Raw genomic sequence first — 21,593 nt, forward strand, 5'->3', positions numbered from 1 at the left:
GGTTGGAGTTGCTAAATGGTTGCTAAATGGTTAGAGTTAATAGTGTGTTTGGCCTGGATTGAAACAAAACTAAACAAACCAACCCTCCACTTTTACCAAAGAAATTGAGGGTTCCTCCAAAATAAGTAAACCCGGTCTCTGGAGTGGGTAAGAGCTCTTTTTTCTGGGTATTTTCACTGCTCCCTTAAGAAGGGCCTGACCCGTAGCACTCAGGGGAAATAAGCGCTGGGAGGAAGTAAGGAGAATCGAACCGGCGTCTTAGGTCCAGGCTCTGGCAGGCACTGCCTCCGCCCCACCTGGCTCCGCCCCGCGACCAGCCCCGCGGCCCCGCGAAGGATCCACCAATGAAGCGCCCAGGAACTGCATGACCTCATCAGGAGGCTCCCTCATTGGCTGCCGCCGTCGCGCCCGGTCGGCTGGTTCCGTTCGACTACGGAAAGCCGCGCCGACCTCAGTACCCCCGGGCTGAAGGCAGGTTGAGTTCTTTCCCAGGTCTGCGAACCTCGAAGGCTTCTCTCAGACAGCAGACCCCTCAGAAGCGCAAGGCTGCTTTCTGACAAAGAATCGAGTGTTCCTTTCAGCCAGCCAAGGGACTGGTTTTCGCGCTGACCCTTTGACGGGCGTGTTCCCGGGATTTTGCTTGGGACCTTCATCTTGCCCTCCCTACGTCCCTGACACGTCTCGCTTCCCACTCGTTTCAGCCGTGTATTCTGTGGAGTTTTCTCTTGCTTCACAGTAGATGGACTTCTGAATCCCCACCTTACTGTTAAATGCCAGTGATCATCTCCCCGCAGAGCTAACCTGGGAATTAGTCCACTGACACCCGGAGAGAGGGGACACGCCTTTCACAAGGTCACACGGCAGGTCAGTTACAGAGATGAAAATCAAATCCAGGTTTCCTAACTTCAAGAGTTTTTCAGACGCCTTATTATTATTATTCGTTTAATTTTTTATTTTTATTTTTATTTTTTGAGATGGAGTCTCACTCTGTCACCCAGGATGGAGTTCAGTGGAATGATCTTGGCTCACTGCAACCTCCGCCTTCCGGGTTTAAGCGATTCTCCTGCCTCAGCCTCCCGAGTAGCTGGGATTACAGGTGCCCACCACCACGCCAGGCTAATTTTTGTATTTTTAGTAGAGACGAGGTTTCATCATGTTGGCCAGGTTGGTCTCGAACTCCTGACCTCAGGTGATCCACCCACCTTGGCCTCCCAAAGTGCTTGGGGCTATAGGCATGAGCCATCTTGCCTGGTAATCATTATTATCATTTTTTAATTTGCTGCCTGAGAGCTCAGAACAGGAACCTCAGCTGCATGGGAGCACCCATAAACCAATCCCATTACAGCCACTCTCACTCTGACAGGACAGAATCACCGACCGGAGCCCAGGACCTCCTCGACTAGCACTCTCCTCTTACAAATAAGGAAACTGAAGGGTACCTGATCATGAACAAGTTGATGGGCAGCACTTGACCCAGACCTTTTCCTTCTTACCCCTCCACCCCCGTTTGGACTCCCAAAGGTGGGGAGGAATGGAATGCCCTACCAGTCCCCAGGGAATGGTTCATGCAGTCAGCATGGTTTTAGTACCTTTAGCATTTGATTTGGGAGAAAGAAAACAATCAGAAGTGTCTGTATGCCTCACCAGTGGTCCAGCAGGTCCCATAAACCTTCACCCACAACCCTTCTGACCACCAAGTGCTTTGCTACAGGAAAGGAGACCAGATTGTTGGATTTTTCTCATCTGATGGTCGGGGGTGATCTGGAACTGCATATATCTGAACACCGTGACCCTATCTTGAGTGCAAGAGTTTTGAAAACCCAGGACCACTTTGTTAGACGGTGAGGGTTGGTGAGCAGACTGGACCTGAGATCTTTTTTCAAGGCTTGCCTTGAGGGTAACATCCTCCAGGAAGACTTCCTGGAGCACCCACCACAGTTAATTCCTGGCGCTCCCCAGAGCTGTTGTTCACTTCTTTCCCCCACTAGACTGTGAGTTCCTTGAGGGATGACCATACCCTACACAATATTGTATCACTAAGGCCTAACACTGTGTCTGGGACATAGTAAGTACTCAATAAACGTTTGTTGAATGGTGGAAACCTTGCACATTATTGGCCTTGTGCAGGGGAAGATCACTCACAATTCCTAACTGAAGCAGATTCTGTGTCTATCAGGCTCCTTCACACAAAATGAGAATTAGTTTGTTTTTTTTTTTTAATAGAAACGTGTCCGAAGTGCAAACTTCAAACCTGTTTGCTGATACAACTCCCCAGGAACAACCAAGTCCCTTCTGCTTACTTAGTTCGTGATTTCTCTTGAAAACTCCTGATGTCAGCTGGGCGTGGTGGCTCACACCTGTAATCCCAGCACTTTGGGAGGCTGAGGTGGGCAGATCACTTGAGGTCGGGAGTTCAAGACCAGTCTGGCCAACATGGTGAAATCCTGTCTCTACTAAAAATACAAAAATTAGTCAGGCATGCTGGCATATGCTGGTAATTTCAGCTACTTGGGAAGGTGAGGCAGGAGGATCACTTGAACCCAGGAGGCAGAGGTTGCAGTGAGTCAAGATCGCACCACTGCATTCCAGCATGGGTGACAGAGCAAGACTTCATCTCAAAAACAAACAAACAAACTCCTGATATGTGAATCAACAACATCATTTAAATCAGACCATTCTGCCGGGCATGGTGGCTCACACCCCTAATCCCAGCACTTTGGGAGGCCGAGGCGGGCAGATCACCTGAAGTCAGGAGTTTAAGACCAGCCTGACCAACATGGTGAAACCCTGTCTCTACTAAAAAAATACAAACACTAGCTGGGCGTAGTGGCAGATTCCTGTAATCCCAGCTACTTGGGAGGCTGAGACAGGGAGAATTGCTTGAACTTGGGAGGCAGAGGTTGCAGTGAGCTGAGATCGAGCCACTGCACTCTAGCCTGGGTGACAGAGTAAGACTCCATCTAAAAAAAAAAATACTTAAATAAATAAAACCATTCCACGTGTTTTCTTCTGTGCCTGGTCGCTAGGAAGCTCAGAAATCAGTCTAGCCTCATGCTGAGGAACAGTCAGTCTCCTCCCTGTTGGCAGATACACCTTTCTCCCCCGTATCTGAATAGTTTCCCATCTTTACTTTGATGTTCATTTACATATATAGGTAGGTATTTTATCACAAGCCCACTCTATGCCTTTTTTGGAGAAGGTAGGACAGGTGGGGTACAGGGTAACATGGAAGTGTCCCCAGAACTCTCAGTGTAAGGAAAATACTCATGAAGATTCCTATTACAGGCAGGGCATGACAGCTCACGCCTGTACTGCCAGCACTTTGGGAGGCCAAGGTGGGTGGATCACTCAAGCCTAGGAGCTTGAGACCAGTCTAGGCAACAAAGTGAGACCCCCATCTCTACAAAATTAAGTTAGCTGGAGATGGCGGTGCTGCTTGGGAGGTTGAAGCAGGAGCATCGCTTGAGCCCAGGAGTTCAGGCTGCAGTGAGCTATGATGGTGCTGCGGCACGCTAGCCCGAGAGACACAAAGCAAGACTCTGTCTCAGAAAGAAAGAATAAAACAAAACAAAACAAACAAAAACCGGTCCGGGTGCAGTGGCTCACGCCTGTAATCCCAGCACTTTGGGAGGCTGAGGGAGGCGGATCAAGAGGTCTGGAGTTCGAGACCATCTTGGCCAACATGGTAAAACCCTGTCTCTACTAAAAATACAAAAAATGAGCCGGGTGTGGTGGTGCACGCCTGTAGTCCCAGCTACTCAGGAGGCTGAGGCAGGAGAATCGCTTGAACTGCAGAGGCGGAGGTTGTTGCAGTGAGCCGAGATCGTGCCACTGCACTCCAGCCTGGCAACAGAGCAAGACTCTGTCTAAAAAAAAAAAAAAAAAAAAAAAAAAAAAGGCTGGGCATGGTGGCTTATGTTTGTAATCCCAGCACTCTGGAAGGCTGAGGCAGGAGGTCACTTGAGGTCAGGAGTTCGAGACCACCCTGGCCAACACAGACCCTGTCTCTAAAGTAAAAAACAGAACAACAACAACAACCCTTCCTATTACACAAAGGTTCCTATTATACAGGCTTAAAATCAGTTTAATTGTTATGGTGTCTAAAGCCTGTGCAAGGTCGGCATGTATGGAGATGAGAAGTAAAAATTCACAGAGCTGGTCCAGCCTCATTCTGGGCAGGGGAACATAGGCTTTGGACATGTGGATATTCTCAGCTCTGGAGAAGTGGGTTCAACAGTGGGACCCAGATGGCCTTCTGAGCTTTTCCAGGGCTGACAACCACCTTGAGACCTTCCCCTCTCTGGTTCTGAGTCCACGCCCACCAGGTAAACTAAGGATGGTTGCAGCTTTGCATGCATCCTGACACTAAGAGTGGGGTCTCCTGATTATGAGATACTGGGGGTTGGCTTCTACTGCAAATGAGAGTTGGCACGGGGTTGAAGCAGTGGTCTCTGGTGGGCTTCATTAGCGGGACTGGGCAGAGCACCCTGGAACACTGACATATTTCTACACTTGCAAAGCTGAGACTTTAGACCATGCTTTCTGCACCTGACTCATGCTACCCAGGGCCCTTCCTGAGCAGCCAATCGGCCTCCTCCATCTGGCTGTCCCTCTCAGATGGCAACAGATGGTAAATTAGAAGCACCAGCTTTGGTGCCTATAGCGGAGTCACCCAGCAAGTTTTCCATTGCTTTGTCCCTACAATGGGAACCATGGTTCCAGGCGGCTGGAAGTGGCCCTTGGGAAGAAGGTCAGGGGACCCTCAGGGAACTCCAAGGGGGAGGGGCACAGAGCCATCTTGAATCCATCCTCAGAAACCCTGCTCAAGACAATGGCACTGATGCAGAATTTTTTTTTTTTTTTTTTTTTTTTTTTAAGACGGAGTCTCGGTCTTGTTGCCCAGGATGGGGTGCAATGGCGCAATCTTGGCTCACTGTAACCTCCGCCTCCCGGGTTCAAGTGATTCTCCTGCCTCAGCCTCCCAAGTAGCTGGGATTACAGGCATGTGCCACCTCGTCTAGATAATTTTGTATTTTTAGTAGAGACTGGGTTTCTCCATGTTGGTCAGGCTGGTCTCAAACTCCCGACCTCAGATGATCTGCCCGCCTCGGCCTCCCAAAGTGCTGGGATTACAGGTGTGAGCCACTATGCCCAGCCTAATGCGGATTTTATAAACAATAACCTTGTCCATGAAAGCAAACCTACAGACTCGAGGTCTGATAAACCTGGAGGTTGGATATCTCAAGTGTGGCATAGTCATGCCACGGAATATTATGCACTAGAGAAAAGAAGATACGATGCCATTTTTAGAAAGCTCAATACAAGTGAAACCAAACAATATCGTGTATAGCAGGGGTCCCTAACCCCTGGACCACAGACTGGTACCGGCTAGTGGCCCATTAGGAACCAGGCCGCACAGCAGGAGGTGAGTGGTGGGTGAGCAAGCGAAACTTCACCTGTATTTACAGCCGCTCTCCATGGCTCACATTACTGCCTGAGCTCCACCTCCTGTCAGATCAACTGCGGCATTAGAGTCTCATAGGAGCACAAACCCTACTGTGAACTGTGCATGTGAGGGTTGCATGCTCCTTATCAGAGTCTAATGCCTGTCTCCCATCACCCCCAGATCGGGCCGTCTAGTTGCAGGAAAACAAGCTCGTGGCTCCCACTGATTCTACATGATGGTGAGTTATATTATAAGGCAATAAGAATAGAAATAAAGTGCACGATAAATGTAATGCGCTTGAATCATCCCGAAACCATCCCCCCACCTCCCCGTGCCCATGGAAAATTTGTCTTCCATGAAACTGGTCCCTGGTGCCAAAAAGCTTGGAGACCTCTGGTGTATAGGGTTACGTGTTGTACCCACATTATAAGAAGTGGCAGAAAGCAAGTTTAGTGATAAAACTAGCTAAAAAACAAAGCAAGGGTATAACAAACACAAAAGTCACAATGTAGTTAACTCTGGGGTAGCCAATAGTTTCCCTGCTGGTGTTGATCTTATTATTATGTAGGTGCCCCTTGATTCTGGGTATTTTGGTATGTGTCAAATATTATATAATTAAAAGCCAGCCGAAGCCAGCTATCATGACTGCACTCTCATTACTCACGCTCCGGGGCCTGCGAGCTGTGGCGTGGTTTCCAGGTTCCCCACGAGCATCGCTGCAGCGACCGCCCACAGCAGCAGCTGCTGATGGCTCACACCTCCCGGGGCTCCGAGTCCTGTCCCTGGCTCTGGCAGCGAGATGACAGGGCTGTTGCCCCGGCAGGGTGAGGCCAAAGGTTAGAGGTGAGCATTCTTTCTGCTGGCACACTGAGGCCCCTTGTGGATCCGGGTTTCTGGGTTTCTGTCTCCCCCTTCAACCTGCCCATCGGCTTCAGACAGTGGATCCCCACTTCCCTGTGGGGATGTTCACTGGGATGCTCACCTGCCCAATCCCAGCCCCTCCACCTTCCTTCGACTCATTCATTCATTCAACCTGTATTGACTGAGTACTCACCGTGCATCAGGCACCGTTCTCAGTGCCGGGAATGCCGTTGTGAACAGAACCACACACACAAATCCCTGCCCTCCTGGGACTTTTGTTCTAGTGAGGGGAGGCAGATAATACACCCTCAGTTAATAACCATAGATCAGGTGGGACAAGAAGAAAACTACAGCAGGGTAAGGGGGTAAGGGTGAAGGGAATGAGGGGGAGCGAATGTGCACAGAGTGGTCGGGGAAGGTCTCTGTGAGGATGTGACCTCCCTCCGTGCCTTCAGAAGGAAGGTAGGGAGGGACTACATGGATTTCTGGGGAAGAGCCTTCCAGGCCAGGCGAGCTAGGAGAAAGGGCAAAGTTCTGACCCCTCCTTCCACCAGTGTCTCCTTCCCCTAAGCTCCCTCTCTCCTACCCTGGCCACAATCCCTCTCATTCTCTCTGTTTTCTCTCTCTCGCCTGTTCCCGTGCTGCTCATGTCTTCCCTTATTCTGTTTGCCCAGGGAATCCAGGCTTTCAGAGATGAGGACTGGGAGGTCTCCAGTACACACAAGCCCCCTATTTGTACTGGCCTTTGGAAGGAGCCTACAGCCTGCCTCCACTGCTGCTGGCACCCCAGCTGTTCTTAAGGAATTGGACAGAAGTCAGACTCCCTTCCCAGCTGTCCTCCACTTCTTTCCTGCCAGGCACCCCAGGCCCCATGGTGGGATTGGACCTATAGGCTGTGATTTTCCACATCCTTGTCAAACCTGTACTACTTGAATGCCTAGAGGAAAAGATACTGCCTTAATTACTATTATGAGCATGAATGCCTTCTTACTCCTGAATTTAGCTGAGTGCCACGTGCAGGTAAAGTCACCTGGAGAACCATCCGGGGACTTGGTCCTCATAGGATCACTTGTACCTCTTTAGGGTTGCTGTGGCAGCTGCCAGAGTGGCCTGGGCCACGGATAAGGGCCAGCATATGGCAGGCAGAGGCGGAAACAAGCCCAGAGGCCACGGGCCCCAGCTCTCAGGCTCCCACAGTGAAGGCCCAGAGGGTTCCTTCTCTCTCCTGCTTCAGGCTGACAATATTTGTCAACCTCTGCTCCCAACCCCTATACCCAGCAACCTCTGCGCCCAAGCACATGGTCTGAAGAATATTCTGGCGTTGGGCCCCTGTGGGGGTGGCCTGTCATGAAGGTGGAAGCTTGGAATGTAGTGACATGGATTCATTATTGGGGTGTTACATCCTAAGGAAACACACTCGCAGGCTGGCTGTAGACCTTGGGGACTCCAGCCTTGTTCATTTAAGCTCCTACACGGTGCCAGGCCCTATGTGGGGTGCAAGGGACAGAGAGATGCAGAATGACAGCTGACATGGCACCCCGTTGGTGCACTGGCACTGTTCTTTTTTTTTTTTTTTTTTTTTTTTTGAGATGGAGTCTTGCTCTGTCTCCCGGGCTGGAGTGCAGTGGCATGATCTCGACTCACTGCAACCTCTACCTCCTGGGTTCAAGCGATTTTCCTGCCTCAGCCTCCCGAGTAGCTGGGACTAAAGGAGCGTGCCACCACGCCCGGCTAAGTTTTTTATATTTTTAGTAGAGACGGGGGTTTCACCATGTTAGCCAGGATGGTCTCCATCTCCTGACCTTGTGATCCACCCAAAGTGCTGGGATTACAGGCGTGAACCACAGCGCCCGGCAGCACTGGCACTGTTCTATGTGCCCTACCTGTATTTCCTCATTTCCTCCTCAACCAGCTCCAGGGGGAGGTAGCACAGTCAAGGAACGGAGGCCTGGGGAGGTTAAATGCCATGGCCCAGGCAGCACCCGCCCTCATGAAGACACCTTATCAGGTAGGGAGGCGGACAGATGGCCCTGGTCATTTACCTTCCAGTGTGGCAACTGAGGCAGTGTACGCATTAGTCATGATTAAGACCCTGCCCCTTCCCAGAGGGAGATGGCAAGTGCTGTCACACAGGGTCTGTAAGATGTTGAGTAAGGCTGCCCTGTGACCTTTGGACTGTGTCTGAAAGGAGGCACAGGAGTCTGCCTCCTGGACCAGACGGAGAACGTTCCCAGCAAATTTGGAGGACAGACTGGAGTTGGGAGAACAGGAGGGTGTCGGGAGAGAGGAAACATGTCTTGTGGAGATTTCTTCTCCTTCCCTTCCTGTCCCCTCTTGGTGGAAGCTAAGGGCCAGGGCGCTAAAGTGTCCCCTGTTGAAACTCTAACGTTCTAGTTCCCCTTTCCCTGGGCTGTTCACAGTGTCCAGGGCCTGTCAGCTCAATTTCCATCACCTCGGCAGTCCCTGAGGCACCTGAAAGTGATTTGGTCACATCAGAAAACGTCTCCTGATCTTCCCTCCTCGCCTGTCTTAAATGTCTGTGATTCAGCCTCGTAATTGGTAAACTGAGGTCCACAATGTGTGTTCTTCGTCAACTCCGGGCTGTGGTGGGGATGAGAACCTGCATGTGACTGCTCTTGGAAAGCTGGAGTAAGGGCACCTAGAAGGAACAACGATGACCCCTCAGTGCCTCCTCGTGACTGCGGGCGGGCTACAGACCCTTCCAGACTGACAGCTTCACTCTCAAATGCAGGGCCCAGAATCCAACACCGCCACCGCCACAGCTCTTTCCCTGGCAGTATTCTCAACACTGCAGTCACAGTGACAGTCCAAAGTGTAGGTCTGATCATGCCACTCTTCTGTGAAAAGCCCTGCATGGCTGCTCCATGTCACCAGAGTAAAAGCCAAAGTCTTATAATGGCCCACCAGGCACTACACAGAACTCCCCACCAAACTCTCAAAGCTCAACTCCTGCCTCGGCCCCTCTCCCTCACTCCACCCAGCCCCTCTGGCCCCTGCTATTTCTCCATCCCACCCAATGTGCTCTAACCCCAGAGCCTTGCACTTGTGGTGTTCTCTGCCTGGGATACTCCTCCCGCAGAGATATCCTCATGGTTCCCTCTTACTTTCTTCAAGTCCAATGCCACCTCCGTGAGGCCATCCCTGACTGCCCCATTTTACATGGCAACACTTGCTCAGGCCGAAGTGCGTTCACTGCTCACTGCAGCCTCCACCTTCTGGGCTCAAGCAATCATCCTGCCTCAGCCTCCTGAGGAGCTGGGATTACAGGCATGAGCCACCTGCCTGTCCCAACGGTGTTCCTCACTGGACCTTTCTCTGTTTCTTCAAATAGCCATTTTTACAGTCTAGTTTACTACTTTATTTTGCTTAATTTTCCCCCCGAACTGGAATGTAAGCTCCCTCAAGACAGGAATTTTGTCTTTTTAGTTCACAATTCTATCTCTGGAACCTGAAACAGCACCCAGCACATAGAAGGTGATCACTAGACAGTTGATTCACTGAAAGAACACAGCGGGACACCTCCCTAGCTCTCAGTCTAGGTGGCCAACACAGGAGGCCCCACCAGTGACTGTGCCTTCCCCTCAGGGGGCCTGAGAGCTGGCATCTGAGAGTGGCAGTCCCTGCCTGGCTCCGCTCAGCCGTCTAGGGCACCCTGGCAGGTGCTGTGCCTTGCCTGAGATGGAGGAGTCTCCGTCCACCTCTGGCTGGGTAGGGGCTAAGGCTGCGGGGCAGAGGGGCACCTGCTAAGGGGCACAGGCTAACCGGGCCCAGGGAACCGCTGGCCACCTGAGATGGCAGGACAAGCTCGGACCAGCCTCCCCCGACCCCTCACACCCGGCTCACCGGTCCTGCCGGGCGGTGACCTTCCCCAGGGTCACTGCCCTTTCTTGGCCCTACTCCTGGGGGTCCAACCCGCTCCCAGGTTGTCGCTAGCTCCCTCCCGATCCTCTCCCTCCCCTTCATCCTGCCCCGACCCCCACCCCACCAGACCCCTCACCCGCCCTTGGTCAGATCTTTCTCCTACCCCCCTCCCCCACCCCCACCCCCACTTCCCCTCGGTCTCCACCCCGACACAGACACCCCCAGTCCCTCCCCCTGGCCTCCCGGCGCCCCCCGCCCTTCCTCCCGCCGGCCCCTGTCTCCTGCCTCAGGCCCCACCCCGGCCCCTGCCCCGGCCCCGGCCCGTGCTGCGGCTCCGGCCCTGGCCGGCAGGGGCCGCTCCTCGCGGCGCCCGGGGGCCCCGCCGCGCCCGCCGCCGCCGCCGCCCGCCTCCCCGCCCCTTCCCCAGCCGGCGCTCCCGTTACGCCGCGGAGCCGGGAGCCGGAGCCCGAGCCCGCGGCGGCAGCGGGAGGCGGCGAGGGGGCGCCGCGGCGGCGGCGGCGGGGCCTGCGGGGCGGGCGGCCGGGCCCGGCCAGGCCGCGATGGCGACCAAGAAGGCAGGCTCGCGGCTGGAGACGGAGATCGAGCGCTGCCGCTCCGAGTGCCAGTGGGAGCGGATCCCCGAGCTCGTCAAGCAGCTGTCGGCCAAGCTTATCGCCAACGGTACGCGCCGGGCGCGCCGGCCTGGGCTGCGGGGGGCGCCGCGGCCTCCGCGGGAACGGGCCCCCGAGGCGCGGCCGGGCGCGGGGCGAGGGCAGGGGCGCGGCCGGGCCGCGAAGGAGCTGCGGCCCAGGGGATGTGCGCGGGGCCGGGGCCTGGGGGAGCCCGGGTGCCCCGGAGTCACGCGGTGTGGGGGTCCGGGGTCGCCAGGGGCCGTACCGGCGTCCGGGGTTCAAGCGTGCAGGGCGGGCTTCTGCGGAGTCTGGGGTGTGGGGGGTCTCAGCGAGTCCGCTGCTCCACCGGGACCCCAGGAGGTCAGGGGCCGGCCTGGGGCTTCTAGGAAGTTGGAGATGATGGGGGTGAGGGGGTCCCTCAGGACAAGGGTGAAGTCCACAGTGTGTGTATGGTGTGCTCAGGCAACCAGGATGTGTTTATGGGGTCTTGAGAATGGGGTGTTGTACATAGACCCCTGGGGAATCTGGTTTGTAAACATATGGTGTTTAAGGGGTTCTGGGTGGAAGCGCAGACTCGGGGTGTGTGGGGTGGTGGTAGAAAGCAGACTGGGCTGTGTGTCCTGGCGTTTGGAAAAGTAGCATCAAGGCTGCCGACCTAGAGAGGTCAGGGTTGGGAATAGAGGAGAAATAGAGTCAGGGGGACCTGGAGGGAGAATATTGTGGAGCGGGATGAGAATGTGGTTGAAGAATGTCGGGGGATGGAGTTGGGTGGGTGAGGGGTTGGTGCCTGGGCCAGAAGGGGGTCTGAGGCAGCCTTTGAGTAGGAGCCTGGTGCCTGGAGTTGGTCCATGTCACTGAATTGGTTCTTGTACCCAATCAAATCAAAATTGCATCCAGAATCCCATTCCAGTGCACAGCTCCACGTGGCCTTATTTGTTTTGGAAGCGAGTATCTTTAATATTTGCTTGTCTTTTAGTACCCGCCTAAAGCGCAGCCACCAGCGCACGGTGGCCAGAGGGCAGAGGGTTTGTCTCATTTCATCCTGGGCTTCCCCAGGCCGAGTGGCACATGTTGGCTGAACAAATGAATGAAAGAGTGAATGAATGGATGGCGGCGCTGCTCTAAGAAAGGACATCTGCACTATTTTCAACCTTCTCACTTCAGACTACCCAGAAAGGAGAGGGATGTCACGTGTCCTCCTGGAGGGTGGTTTGTGTCCTATGGTATTAGTGTCTGGAAATTAGAACTCGGTTTTGCACACTCAGTGATGGGTGTGTGCTGTGGGCAGGTATCTTCTGGGTGAACGCAGGTGCCATGGTGGTGTCAGGGGCAGGGAGATAGCACAGACCCTCTCTGGGCTCCGCTGGGTGGAAAATGTGGACTCTTCTCAGTTATGTCAGCCTTTGAGGAGATGGTATTCAGTGCCCTGGGCCCCACAGGCAGCTTGCCCTTACCCTCCGTGTCAGGCACACCTGCTTCTCCACTTACCTGCAGCATTTTCTCTTTTCCTCTCAGAGTTGCACAGTCCTGGGTCTACTTTGTGGCTTCCCAGCTGTGTAGGCATAATGACACCTTCTGTGCAGGTTGACGTTAGGATTAAATGGGTTTATTTGTGAGCCTCCTGGTCTTTTTTCTTCTGAATCCACTTGGTTCCTGCTGTCTTTGCTTATTCATTCACCCAATATTTGCGTGCCCACCTGTGCCAGTCACAGAACAGTGGTGAACAGCACTGACCAAGCCGCTGCCCTCATGCCCTCACCCTGCTCTCAGGAAGCAGGTAATAAGCAAATACGGAAATAAATAAACAGCACAGCTTCAGATGGTGAGAAGTGATTGAAACAAAATAGATGAGTTAATGTGATTGAGAATGACAGGCAGATGAAGGGGGACTCAAGCAATGGTGGTCCCTGGAATGAGAGGGTAGATGGGTTTTTGGTGGTGTGTGCCCTTCCTATTCACCTTCATGGCCCCTGAAAGGCTTAGCTGTCTTCCCAGGGGCTGCTCCCGATGGCCTAAGATGCAGTCATGAGTGGGGCTTGGGGAGTGGGGTTTGCGGGGGCACTGTGGTCCATGGGTCTGTGTGCAAGTTCAGTTTGGGGAAACTCATGGGAGATAGATTTTTGTCCTAGAGACTCACATGGTGAGTGGTAGCCATTGATGGCAAAAAGTTACCCAGACTTGAAAAGATCAGAGAGAATGAGTGCTCAGGAAAATAAAACGATAAAGCCAAGAAAAAGATGAAACCAAACCAGAGTGGTTGTGGCTCTCCTTTGGTGTTCAGAGGAGTGTGTGCAGGAGGGGCCTTCCCTTCCTTTGACTGGGGAGGCCTTCCCACTCTCCGGCTGGTGGAGGGACTTCTTCCTGGCTTTTGGGGCACCGACTCCCCCATAGATTCTCAGGTGCATGAGCACAAGTTCTGGGCAGATTTTGCAGAATCCTGAAGTTAAAGCATCTACTGCTTAGAATAAGGAAAGCAAGGGAATGTCACGTTTGTCATACTAATACAGTTACCTTGAAAACAACCCACAGGCAAAAAAAAAAAAAAAAAAAAAGTACAGTGTTGGGAGCCAGCCAGACGGGGGCCTGATTCTTGTGACCTTGGCCACTTCTTGACTTTGTGACACTGGCCAAATCACTTAACCACTCAGAGCCTCAGTTTTCTCATTTTGAATGGGATTTAAGTGACTTAGCTTGCAGGCGTTGTTATGAGGGTTAAAGTAGCTAGTATCTCTTAGGGCCAGCCACTCATTCCTTCCTTCCTTCCACAGAGATTGAGTACCTGCTCTGTGCTAGCTACTGTTTTAGGCACTGGAAATACACTAGTAAACAAAACAGACAAAAATGGCAAAAATCTCAGCCTTTACGAAACTCACATCCCAGTAGGGAAGGGGCAGGGAGACAGATAATCAATATAATCCTTAGGTAAAGTTTACAGGGTGTCAGATGGTGGTCAGTGCTATCAAAGAGAAAAAGGGGAAGGGGAATAAGTGCTTTGGAGTGGGCTGGGAGTGGAGGATGCAGGAACTACTAGTTTAAATAGGGTGGCCCTGGAAGGCCTCCCCAAGAAGGCAGCATCCGAGATTAGACCTAAGGAGGTAGAAAAGCGTGTTCTAGGGAGGGAACTTCAAGGGCAGAGAGTGGCGGGGCCTGGTAGGCCGAGGGTAAGGCTTGGACTTTCCTGTGAGTGAGACGGGGCCACGGGAAAGTTCTAAGCAGAGGAATCCCTCTTTCCCAAAGCTCTCACTTGTAGTGGGCTTCGCTACCCAGCAGCGTTAGCTCCTTACGGGAAGGAAGCATGGCAGCCCCGCCCCGTTAAGGACTCTGAATAGTGGATGCTTTCAGAGCGTGCTGCCCCAGCCTGACTCCTTTGAGATGAATTGGTTTAGACGATTTGCCAAGAGGTAGATAAGGAAGAAAAGGACAAATGCCAAGTTGAAAACTGAACTCAGAAGACTGTCTTCTTCCTCGTACCCTACTGTAGTCACCATTTTCATTGCACCATCTCAAAAAACCCAAATGTGGTGGTAGCTAGGTGTGCACCAGGCCCGGGTGAGTCCCAGTGAGAGAATGGTCACCTAAGTAAAGGGTGGGGCTGGGAGGCAGGAAGCCTAGGCCCTTGTAGGCTGAAGTGTGGCCTGGGGATGAGGCGCAGGGGCACCACTGGGAACCTGTGAGAAATGCGGATTCTTGGGCTGGCTTCAGATGTGTGGTGTTAGAATCCACATGTCAGCAAAGTGTCCAGGGGCTTGGGGACTCAGGGAAGCCTGAGGTGCCCTGGCTTGGAGCTGAGGCAGCAGCCTGAGCACTCAGGGATAAAGACAGGACTGCACACCAGCTTCATGTGGCTTCACAGGTCGGTCCTGGTCCCTGGGAGGACAGGCCCAACTGTCCTCTCTCTCCAGAATGTTACCCTCCAGCCTCCCAATGATGAGGTCACCACTGTGTGTGAAAGTGCAGTGACCTGCACCTAGGCTAAAATTTGGACCTTACCTGTGGCGGCTAGGTGACCTCCAGCCAGTTTCTTAGCCTCTCGGAGCCTGCCTTTCCTCCCTGCTCAGCCAGCTCCTAGTGCCCACTCTCTCAGGGCGCCTGTGAGGATTCAGTGGGTGGTACCTGTCAGCCAGGGCACAGGGTCATAATGGGGTTGGTTCCCTGCAGCTGACCCCGTGTGACCCTGGGCAAGGTAGGCCAGGTCCCAGCTGTCAGCCTGGCAGGGAAAAAAGAGAGTGGGGGACCAAGAAGTGACACACTTGAGCTAGTGCCCAGTCAAGACTCCCGCCTATTGCGGTGACACAAACAGGTACATTGGAGGTCTGTGACTGTCCTGACGGACGGCCACTCCCTTTTCTGAGGCAGTGTGGCTTCCCTCCTTCCCCAGCCTGTTAATCTTCTTAGGCAAACTCAGTGACTGAATTCACTTAGAAAGATTAGGCCCCAAATGGTAGCTTCTCCCTTAGGAGATCATTGCCTGTTGGATCCTGTAAGGTTTTGAGACATTTTAATTACCTCTTGGTGACGGGTAGGTCGGGAAATGGTGCCTGAAACAAAGTATTTCCGGGGCATAGTTTGGTAAGCAAATGTATTCAGACCATGAAGAGGGTGTGGAGATCTGTGTTGTTTTAAGTGCGGGCATCTACAGTGATGTGGCTTCCCCTTGGTGGAGGGTGCAGGGTACTGGGCTCCTAGACGCCGCCTGGGCTCATGCACACCCTCCTGTGAAGGAGAGGCGTCAGGGTGGACTGTAGTCCTCCCTGGCTGGCCTGAGGGTCTTCTCTGGAAACAGGACTGAGGTTTAACTGAGAGTCTCTGCTGTGGGGTGAGGCGGCCCTGTTGTTTAGAGGTGGCTTCTTTGGACGTGCCTGGGGCACCGCAGACTCCTGGGAGCCCACCTGCTCCCAGAAGGTGGGGAAGGACACCAGTGAGACCTCCAGTGACCCTCTATTTTGGCCTTTCGCGGGCCGTCTTCCTGCTTTCAAACAGTCTGCCCTGTTGTTCTCAGAAGACTACACCTTTGTGGCAGACCATATGTCCTGATTTTTGGATTCAGAAGACTCATTTATTTGACAATGACCGATTGATGGCACTGAGCTAGGCATTGGGGCTCGTGGCCATGGCAGTCAGGGCAGAAGGACCTGGATTTCTTGTGGCTGCGCACAGTGGGGCTGGGGCTGCGCAGCTCATCCCCGGCCTCATCCATCTGCTTGGTCTGGCCAACACTTCCAGCATGTCCTCATGTCGCCTGCTGCACTGCCTTCGTTCCCCTGACTTCCCTCGGCTGCTCTGGCCTCCTGGACCCTCCCACACACCTTGCTTATTGTCTCTGCACCTTTGCTCACACTATTTGACTCTGGAATCCTCTCTGCAGATCAAAAGCCTACCCATCTGTCAGGGTCTGCTTCAAGTTCCTCCCAGCTGTCCTTTCATCACTGAAAAGGCTGTTTGCCTCACAGGAGACAACCGTACAATGTTAGAACCAGAGAAGACCTTACAGATTATGCTGTGTAGCAGTTTTCAAACTGTGCTGTCAAGGAACCCCTCTGGGAACATCTTTAGGGCTCTGGTGAGCAGGCCTCACTCGCTGGAGCAGTTATACTTTTCCTTAAGGTTTCCTTTGAAGGAAGGGCTAATATACCTTTTTTATTTTATTATTATTATTTTTTAGACGGAGTCTCGCTCTGTCGCCCAGGCTGGAGTTCAGTGGTGCATGTCGGCTCACTGCAAGCTCTGCCTCCCGGGTTCACACCATTCTCCTGCCTCAGCCTCCCAAGTAGCTGGGACTATAGGTGCCTGCCACCATGCCTGACTAACTTTATATATATATATATATATATATATGTATTTTAGTAGAGATGGGGTTTCACTGTGTAGCCAGGATGGTCTCGATCTCCTGACCTCATGATCCGCCCGCCTCGGCCTCCCAAAGTGCTGGGATTACAGGCGTGAGCCACCGCGCCCAGCCAAATACATTTTAAAACAAAAAACTTTGAAACCCATTGATGTAGTCCAACTTCTTATAGATGACAAAACAGTTCAGGAGAGGGAGATGTCTTCCTTACAGCCACCAACCAGCAAGGGGCAGATGCAAGCAGAGTGGGTAAGAGCCCTGGCTTGGAGTTGGGTTGCTTGATTTCAAAGCGTGGCTCACCTGCTTCCTAAGGGAGGTAACCTTCAAATTGCAAAGCCCCTTTTGTAGAGTGGTGACACACATCCGAAACCCTTTTTCGGAAGCCCTTGGGGCCAGATGTATTTCAGAATGCAGAATTTTTTTGGAACATGTTATGTATACTGGACATTATGTGACATTCCCAATGGGGTCTGGGGCAGCATTTTGTAATAAAACGGGTCAGTATTTCTGCATCAAAGCATATAAGCAGTCACTGCAAAAGGGAGAAATAGACTATAAATAGCCTCACATGGGTTCAGCTGAGGTTTCTGCCATCCCATAAATGATTAATAACAAAAAAACAACTTTTGGTTTTTAGAGAGCCCTGGATTTCGGAAACTGTAGGTAAGGTATTATGAACCTGTCATAATAGTGCCAAACTTACAGGGAGGTTTTAAGGATCAAATGAAGAAAAAACCAAAATACCTAAAAGTACTTCTTAGTGCCTGCATAGAGTAAGCCTTCCCTAGTTACCAGCTGTTGTCTGTTGCTGGTGGTGGTGGGTGTTACCCACTCCCATCTCCCAGCTCAGGGCTGTTTCCCTCTCCGACTCCACCGATTTTGGCATATGCCTTGTCTTCTCACCAAATGCTCAGCTTCTAGAGGGCGAAGGGCCATAGTTCTACCTTTCTGGCCCCATGACATGGAGTTGGGCTCACAGCACATGCTGTGTTGAATTGGCTCGGCTTTCATGAGCAGCTGGAACAGGCGTAAGGAAGGAAGTCAGGCCAAGGGTTTTCCAAATGGAAGTGAGGGCCAAGTTACCTGAATACCACGTGATGACTCTGTCCCTGAGAAATGGCGTCCTGCAAGGACAGGTGTTTGCCCTTGGGGTTGGTGGGGTCTTGTGAGCCAGGGCTAGCCAGAGGCTCCCTGGTTGTTAATCCAGCATTGTCCCCCAGCCTAGACTCCCACCCATTCTTCTCCTTGATTGGGCCCAGTTTTGTTCAGCTGTCAGCAGTGGTGCCGTGTGCTTCGCTGTAGGGGCCCTGGCCCCGGTAGATACACTCCTTTGCCTGTGATTGGTTTGAAGTGATAGCATGTGAATTAGTTCTGACCAATGAGACATCAGGGACCATTTGCTCAGTGGAGGGGCTTCTGGGAAAGATTTCCTTGTGCTTAAGGGTGACTTCCATGCTTAAAAGGGAAGAAGTAGTCTCTCTTTTTCCCCTGGAAATCATTCATATCTTTGAGGTCTGGAGCTGTGGCCATCTTATGGCCATGAGGGCACCTGACCCAGGAGTAAGGCAGACCCAAGGAGAGCGGAAGTGCAGAGAGACAAGAAGAATCTCGCTCGATTATATCACCAGACTGCTGATAGCAACTGGCCCTGGAGCAGCCCTTCTCTGGACTTCCTGTTATGTGAGAGAATAAATTCCTTCTTGTGGAAGTCACACTGAGTCAGGCGTTTGGTCATTACTGGCTGCTGAAGGCATTCTAACTGGTACACCTCTTACTTACCCAGAGCACCCCTGCACCCCAGCTGCCCGGCCGGCTGTGCCCTGGGCACGCAGGAATGGCCTTTGGTCCTTATTCACACTGGCCACATGTGGGTGGATTCCTGCCCCTCTGAGTGACCTCATGCTTGGTAGATGGTGGAGGGTTGCAGGCCTTTGACATGCGTGAAAGCCAGTGTCTCCCATCTGAGAAGCCAGGAAGAGGGATGAGGTTTTCTGAGATCTCAAAAGCATTCCCATCAGCCACCAAGACAAGGATGAGCGGATGTCTGACCCAGAGATAGGTCAAATGGGTGCCATATAAAATACAAAAGATGGCCACAGCTACAGGAAAGCTAATGGAGTGGCTGCAGCCCTTCCCTCCATGGGATTTGTCTGTCCCTGCTCATCAAGTGTGGCTAGTGGTGGCAGTGCCAGAACCATGCAGAGCAGATCTGGTCTGGTCCTTTTAGAGGCCACCAGGCCTGGAGTCAGAATCTTCCACACTGGCCCTCCAAGCCACCTTGTACACATCACTTGATCATCTGAAGCTGTAGCTATCCTGACTTAATGAGTGTTAAAACAGTGCTAGCAGGGAAGAAGAATGAGCTTCATTTCTTGGGTCTCTTTCTCTCTCTCTCTATATATATTTTTTGTAGAGACGGGTTTCCCTATGTTGCCCAGTCTGGTCTTGAACTCCTGGGCTCAAGCGATTGTCTTCCCTCGGCCTCCCAAAGTGCTGGGATTACAGGCTTGAGCCACTGTGCCCAGTCTCTTGGGTCTCTCTTGTGTGCCAGATTCTGGGCATGAACTTTTACATAGATCTCAGTTAATCATCACAACAAGAGAATGAGGTCAGGGGTAATTCTCATTCAGGGACTGAGTAGACTGAGGCTAGAGCTGTTAATTGAGCTGGATTCTAGCCCACTTCCAACTAGTTTCACTGTTCTTCTATTACACTAATGTTTTTCTAAACTGGTTGGATCAAAGAATCACTTAGACAGCTTGTTAGAATCCAGACTGCAAAGCCCCATTCCCGCAGATACTGATGTAGTAGGTCTGGGCTGGAGCTGGGGTTCTGCATTCTTAAGCTCCCAGTGCTGCAGGTATGCAACATGCTTTGAGTAATACTAAACTAAGTGTAGTTTATAAATTACCAGACATCTTGGCTGAGGGTGGTGATTCTCTTGGCTCAAGGTAGAAGCTGGAAATCTACATTTTTAAACAGCCTCAGGTAGTTTGAGTAGGCAAGTGTGGGAGCCTTTGCTCTGAACCACAATGGTTAGCATTTAATGAGCACCTACTATGTGTGGACACAGCACCAGGTATCAGAGGGGCATCAGAAGAAACAGAGTGAGCAGGTCACCAGGCAGGGAAAGCTTACAGTTCAGGATTGTTGCTCAACCTCTGGACAGCAGGGTCCCCTGGGGGCTAGTTAGCAACTTGGATTGGCAGGCTGGTCCCAAGTTTCTACTTCAGGAGGTCTTAGTGGTTTGGGGACTCAGAGAACAGGATCCCAGTGCCCCAGGTGATTATGGTGCCCGGGGTTCTGGGACCAGACTTTAGACATGGTTGTCCATGTGGGAGATAGAATGTGACCCTGCAGCCTGAGGACAGCAATGACAGCATTGCTTACAAGGCACAGAGGGTGCAGCTGGGAGCCTGGAGAGGTCAGACTCAGTGGCAGTGGGTAAGCAGGGCCTGGCAGGGCACCAGGAGGAGGATCTTGGGCAGGATGGTGGCATGAGGGTGACCAACTCGTCCTGGTTGGCCTGAGACTTTTCTGGTTTTAGCATCCAAAGTCCCGAGCCCCAGAAACTCCCTCAGTCCTGGGCAAGTGGAAAAGTAGTTCACCCTTTCACGTAGATAGAGGTGTTTTAGCAAAGGGGAAAGGAACCCTGGGCAGGAGAAAGCAGTGGGCTTTGCCCTGTTAGACCTGGGTTCGGATCCCGGTTCTGACGCTTCCTGCTTGTCTGGCCTCAAGTGAGTGAGTGACTCAACTTCTCCGAGCCTCACTCTTTTTCTTTTATTTTTGAGACAGGTTCTCACTCTGTCTCTCAGACTGGAGTGCAGTGGTGTGATCACGGCTCAGTATCGCCTCAACCTCCCAGGCTCAAGCAATCTTCCCACCCCAGCCTCCCAAGTAGCTAGGACTACAGGCATGTACCACTATGCCCAGCTAATTTTTGTATTTTTTGTAGAGACGAGGTTTCACCATGTCACCCAGGCTGGTCTCGAACTCCTGGGCTCAAGTGATCTGCCTGCTTTGGCCTCCCAAAGTGCTGGGATTACAGGTGTGAGTCACTGTGGCCGGCTTAAGCCTCACCTTTACCTGCAAGGTTGTTTTGTGGAGTAAATGAGACAGTGCAGTTTCCCGCACCAGCGTTATTTGAAAGCAGCCTGATAGAGTCAGGAGTCTTGTGTGTGAAAGTAGGATAGAAAGGTTCAGATGCTCGGTTTCTTTGCAAAGGGTGCAGGGGGCAGGTGGGCCGATAACACCAGCAGTGATAGTGGATGTAACAAGCCCTGCAGCGGGGAGGTGAGGTTCTGGTTGTACTGATTGTGACTCCGGCCCAAAACTGAAGCAGCGTGGTGTTGGCTGGGTCACAGAACGAGGCAGTGCAGAACTCTGGCTTCAGCCCACGGCTGCCAGACTCCACAGTCCTCCTCCTCTAACTGTACATTCAGTGCTTTGGCGAGCCCCGTACAGAATGTGGGGGTGCTGTGTGTGTAGTGGGGATGCAGAGAGGAACGTGACCACTAGACTCTCAGCCCTGGGAGGGCAGGGCTTTGTGCTGATTTTGTTCATTGCTGTATCCCAACCACCAGTAACGGTGTCTGGCATACAGTTGGTGCTCAATTAATTAATCAATGAAACTGAATTGTTGACTTTTTGTTGTGTTCGTGTCAAGTACTTCCAGGAACAGAGAAGAAACTCTTAGTTTTTTCTTCCACATCTGATCAGATCTTTGCATGTCAGCTGCTTATCCCGCAAGGGAGGAACTGGAGAAAGGGCAGGCCCTTCCAGAGGCAAAGGCCACAGCCCCACCTTCCCCGGGGGGACCAAGGAGGCCAAGTGCCCCTGGGCATCCAGCTGTGCCTGCTGCAGGACTCACAGGAGTGGCTCTGATGAGCTGAGGCAGGGCACGGACCCCCTGCAGGGTGGCTTATTC

At 52.5% G+C, this 21,593-nt stretch overlaps 1 protein-coding gene across 3 annotated transcripts in view; it reads left to right on the forward strand.

Annotated features, from left to right (window-relative positions):
• The first annotated feature begins 10,633 nt into the window (after positions 1–10,633).
• The window catches only part of TTC7B (tetratricopeptide repeat domain 7B), a 271,924-nt gene continuing 260,964 nt past the window's right edge, over positions 10,634–21,593 (forward strand). For 2 of the 3 annotated variants that reach the window (XM_050799035.1, XM_050799036.1), the window contains exon 1: positions 10,658–10,870. In XM_050799035.1, the coding sequence (XP_050654992.1) occupies positions 10,750–10,870 (121 nt within the window). In that variant the 5' untranslated portion in view covers positions 10,658–10,749. Of the gene's footprint in view, positions 10,871–21,593 lie in introns of all 3 variants that reach the window. The other variant, XM_050799034.1, reaches the window with a different exon arrangement.

The sequence above is a fragment of the Macaca thibetana genome, chromosome 7 (genome assembly GCF_024542745.1).
Source record: "Macaca thibetana thibetana isolate TM-01 chromosome 7, ASM2454274v1, whole genome shotgun sequence".
Lineage (NCBI taxonomy): Eukaryota > Metazoa > Chordata > Mammalia > Primates > Cercopithecidae > Macaca > Macaca thibetana.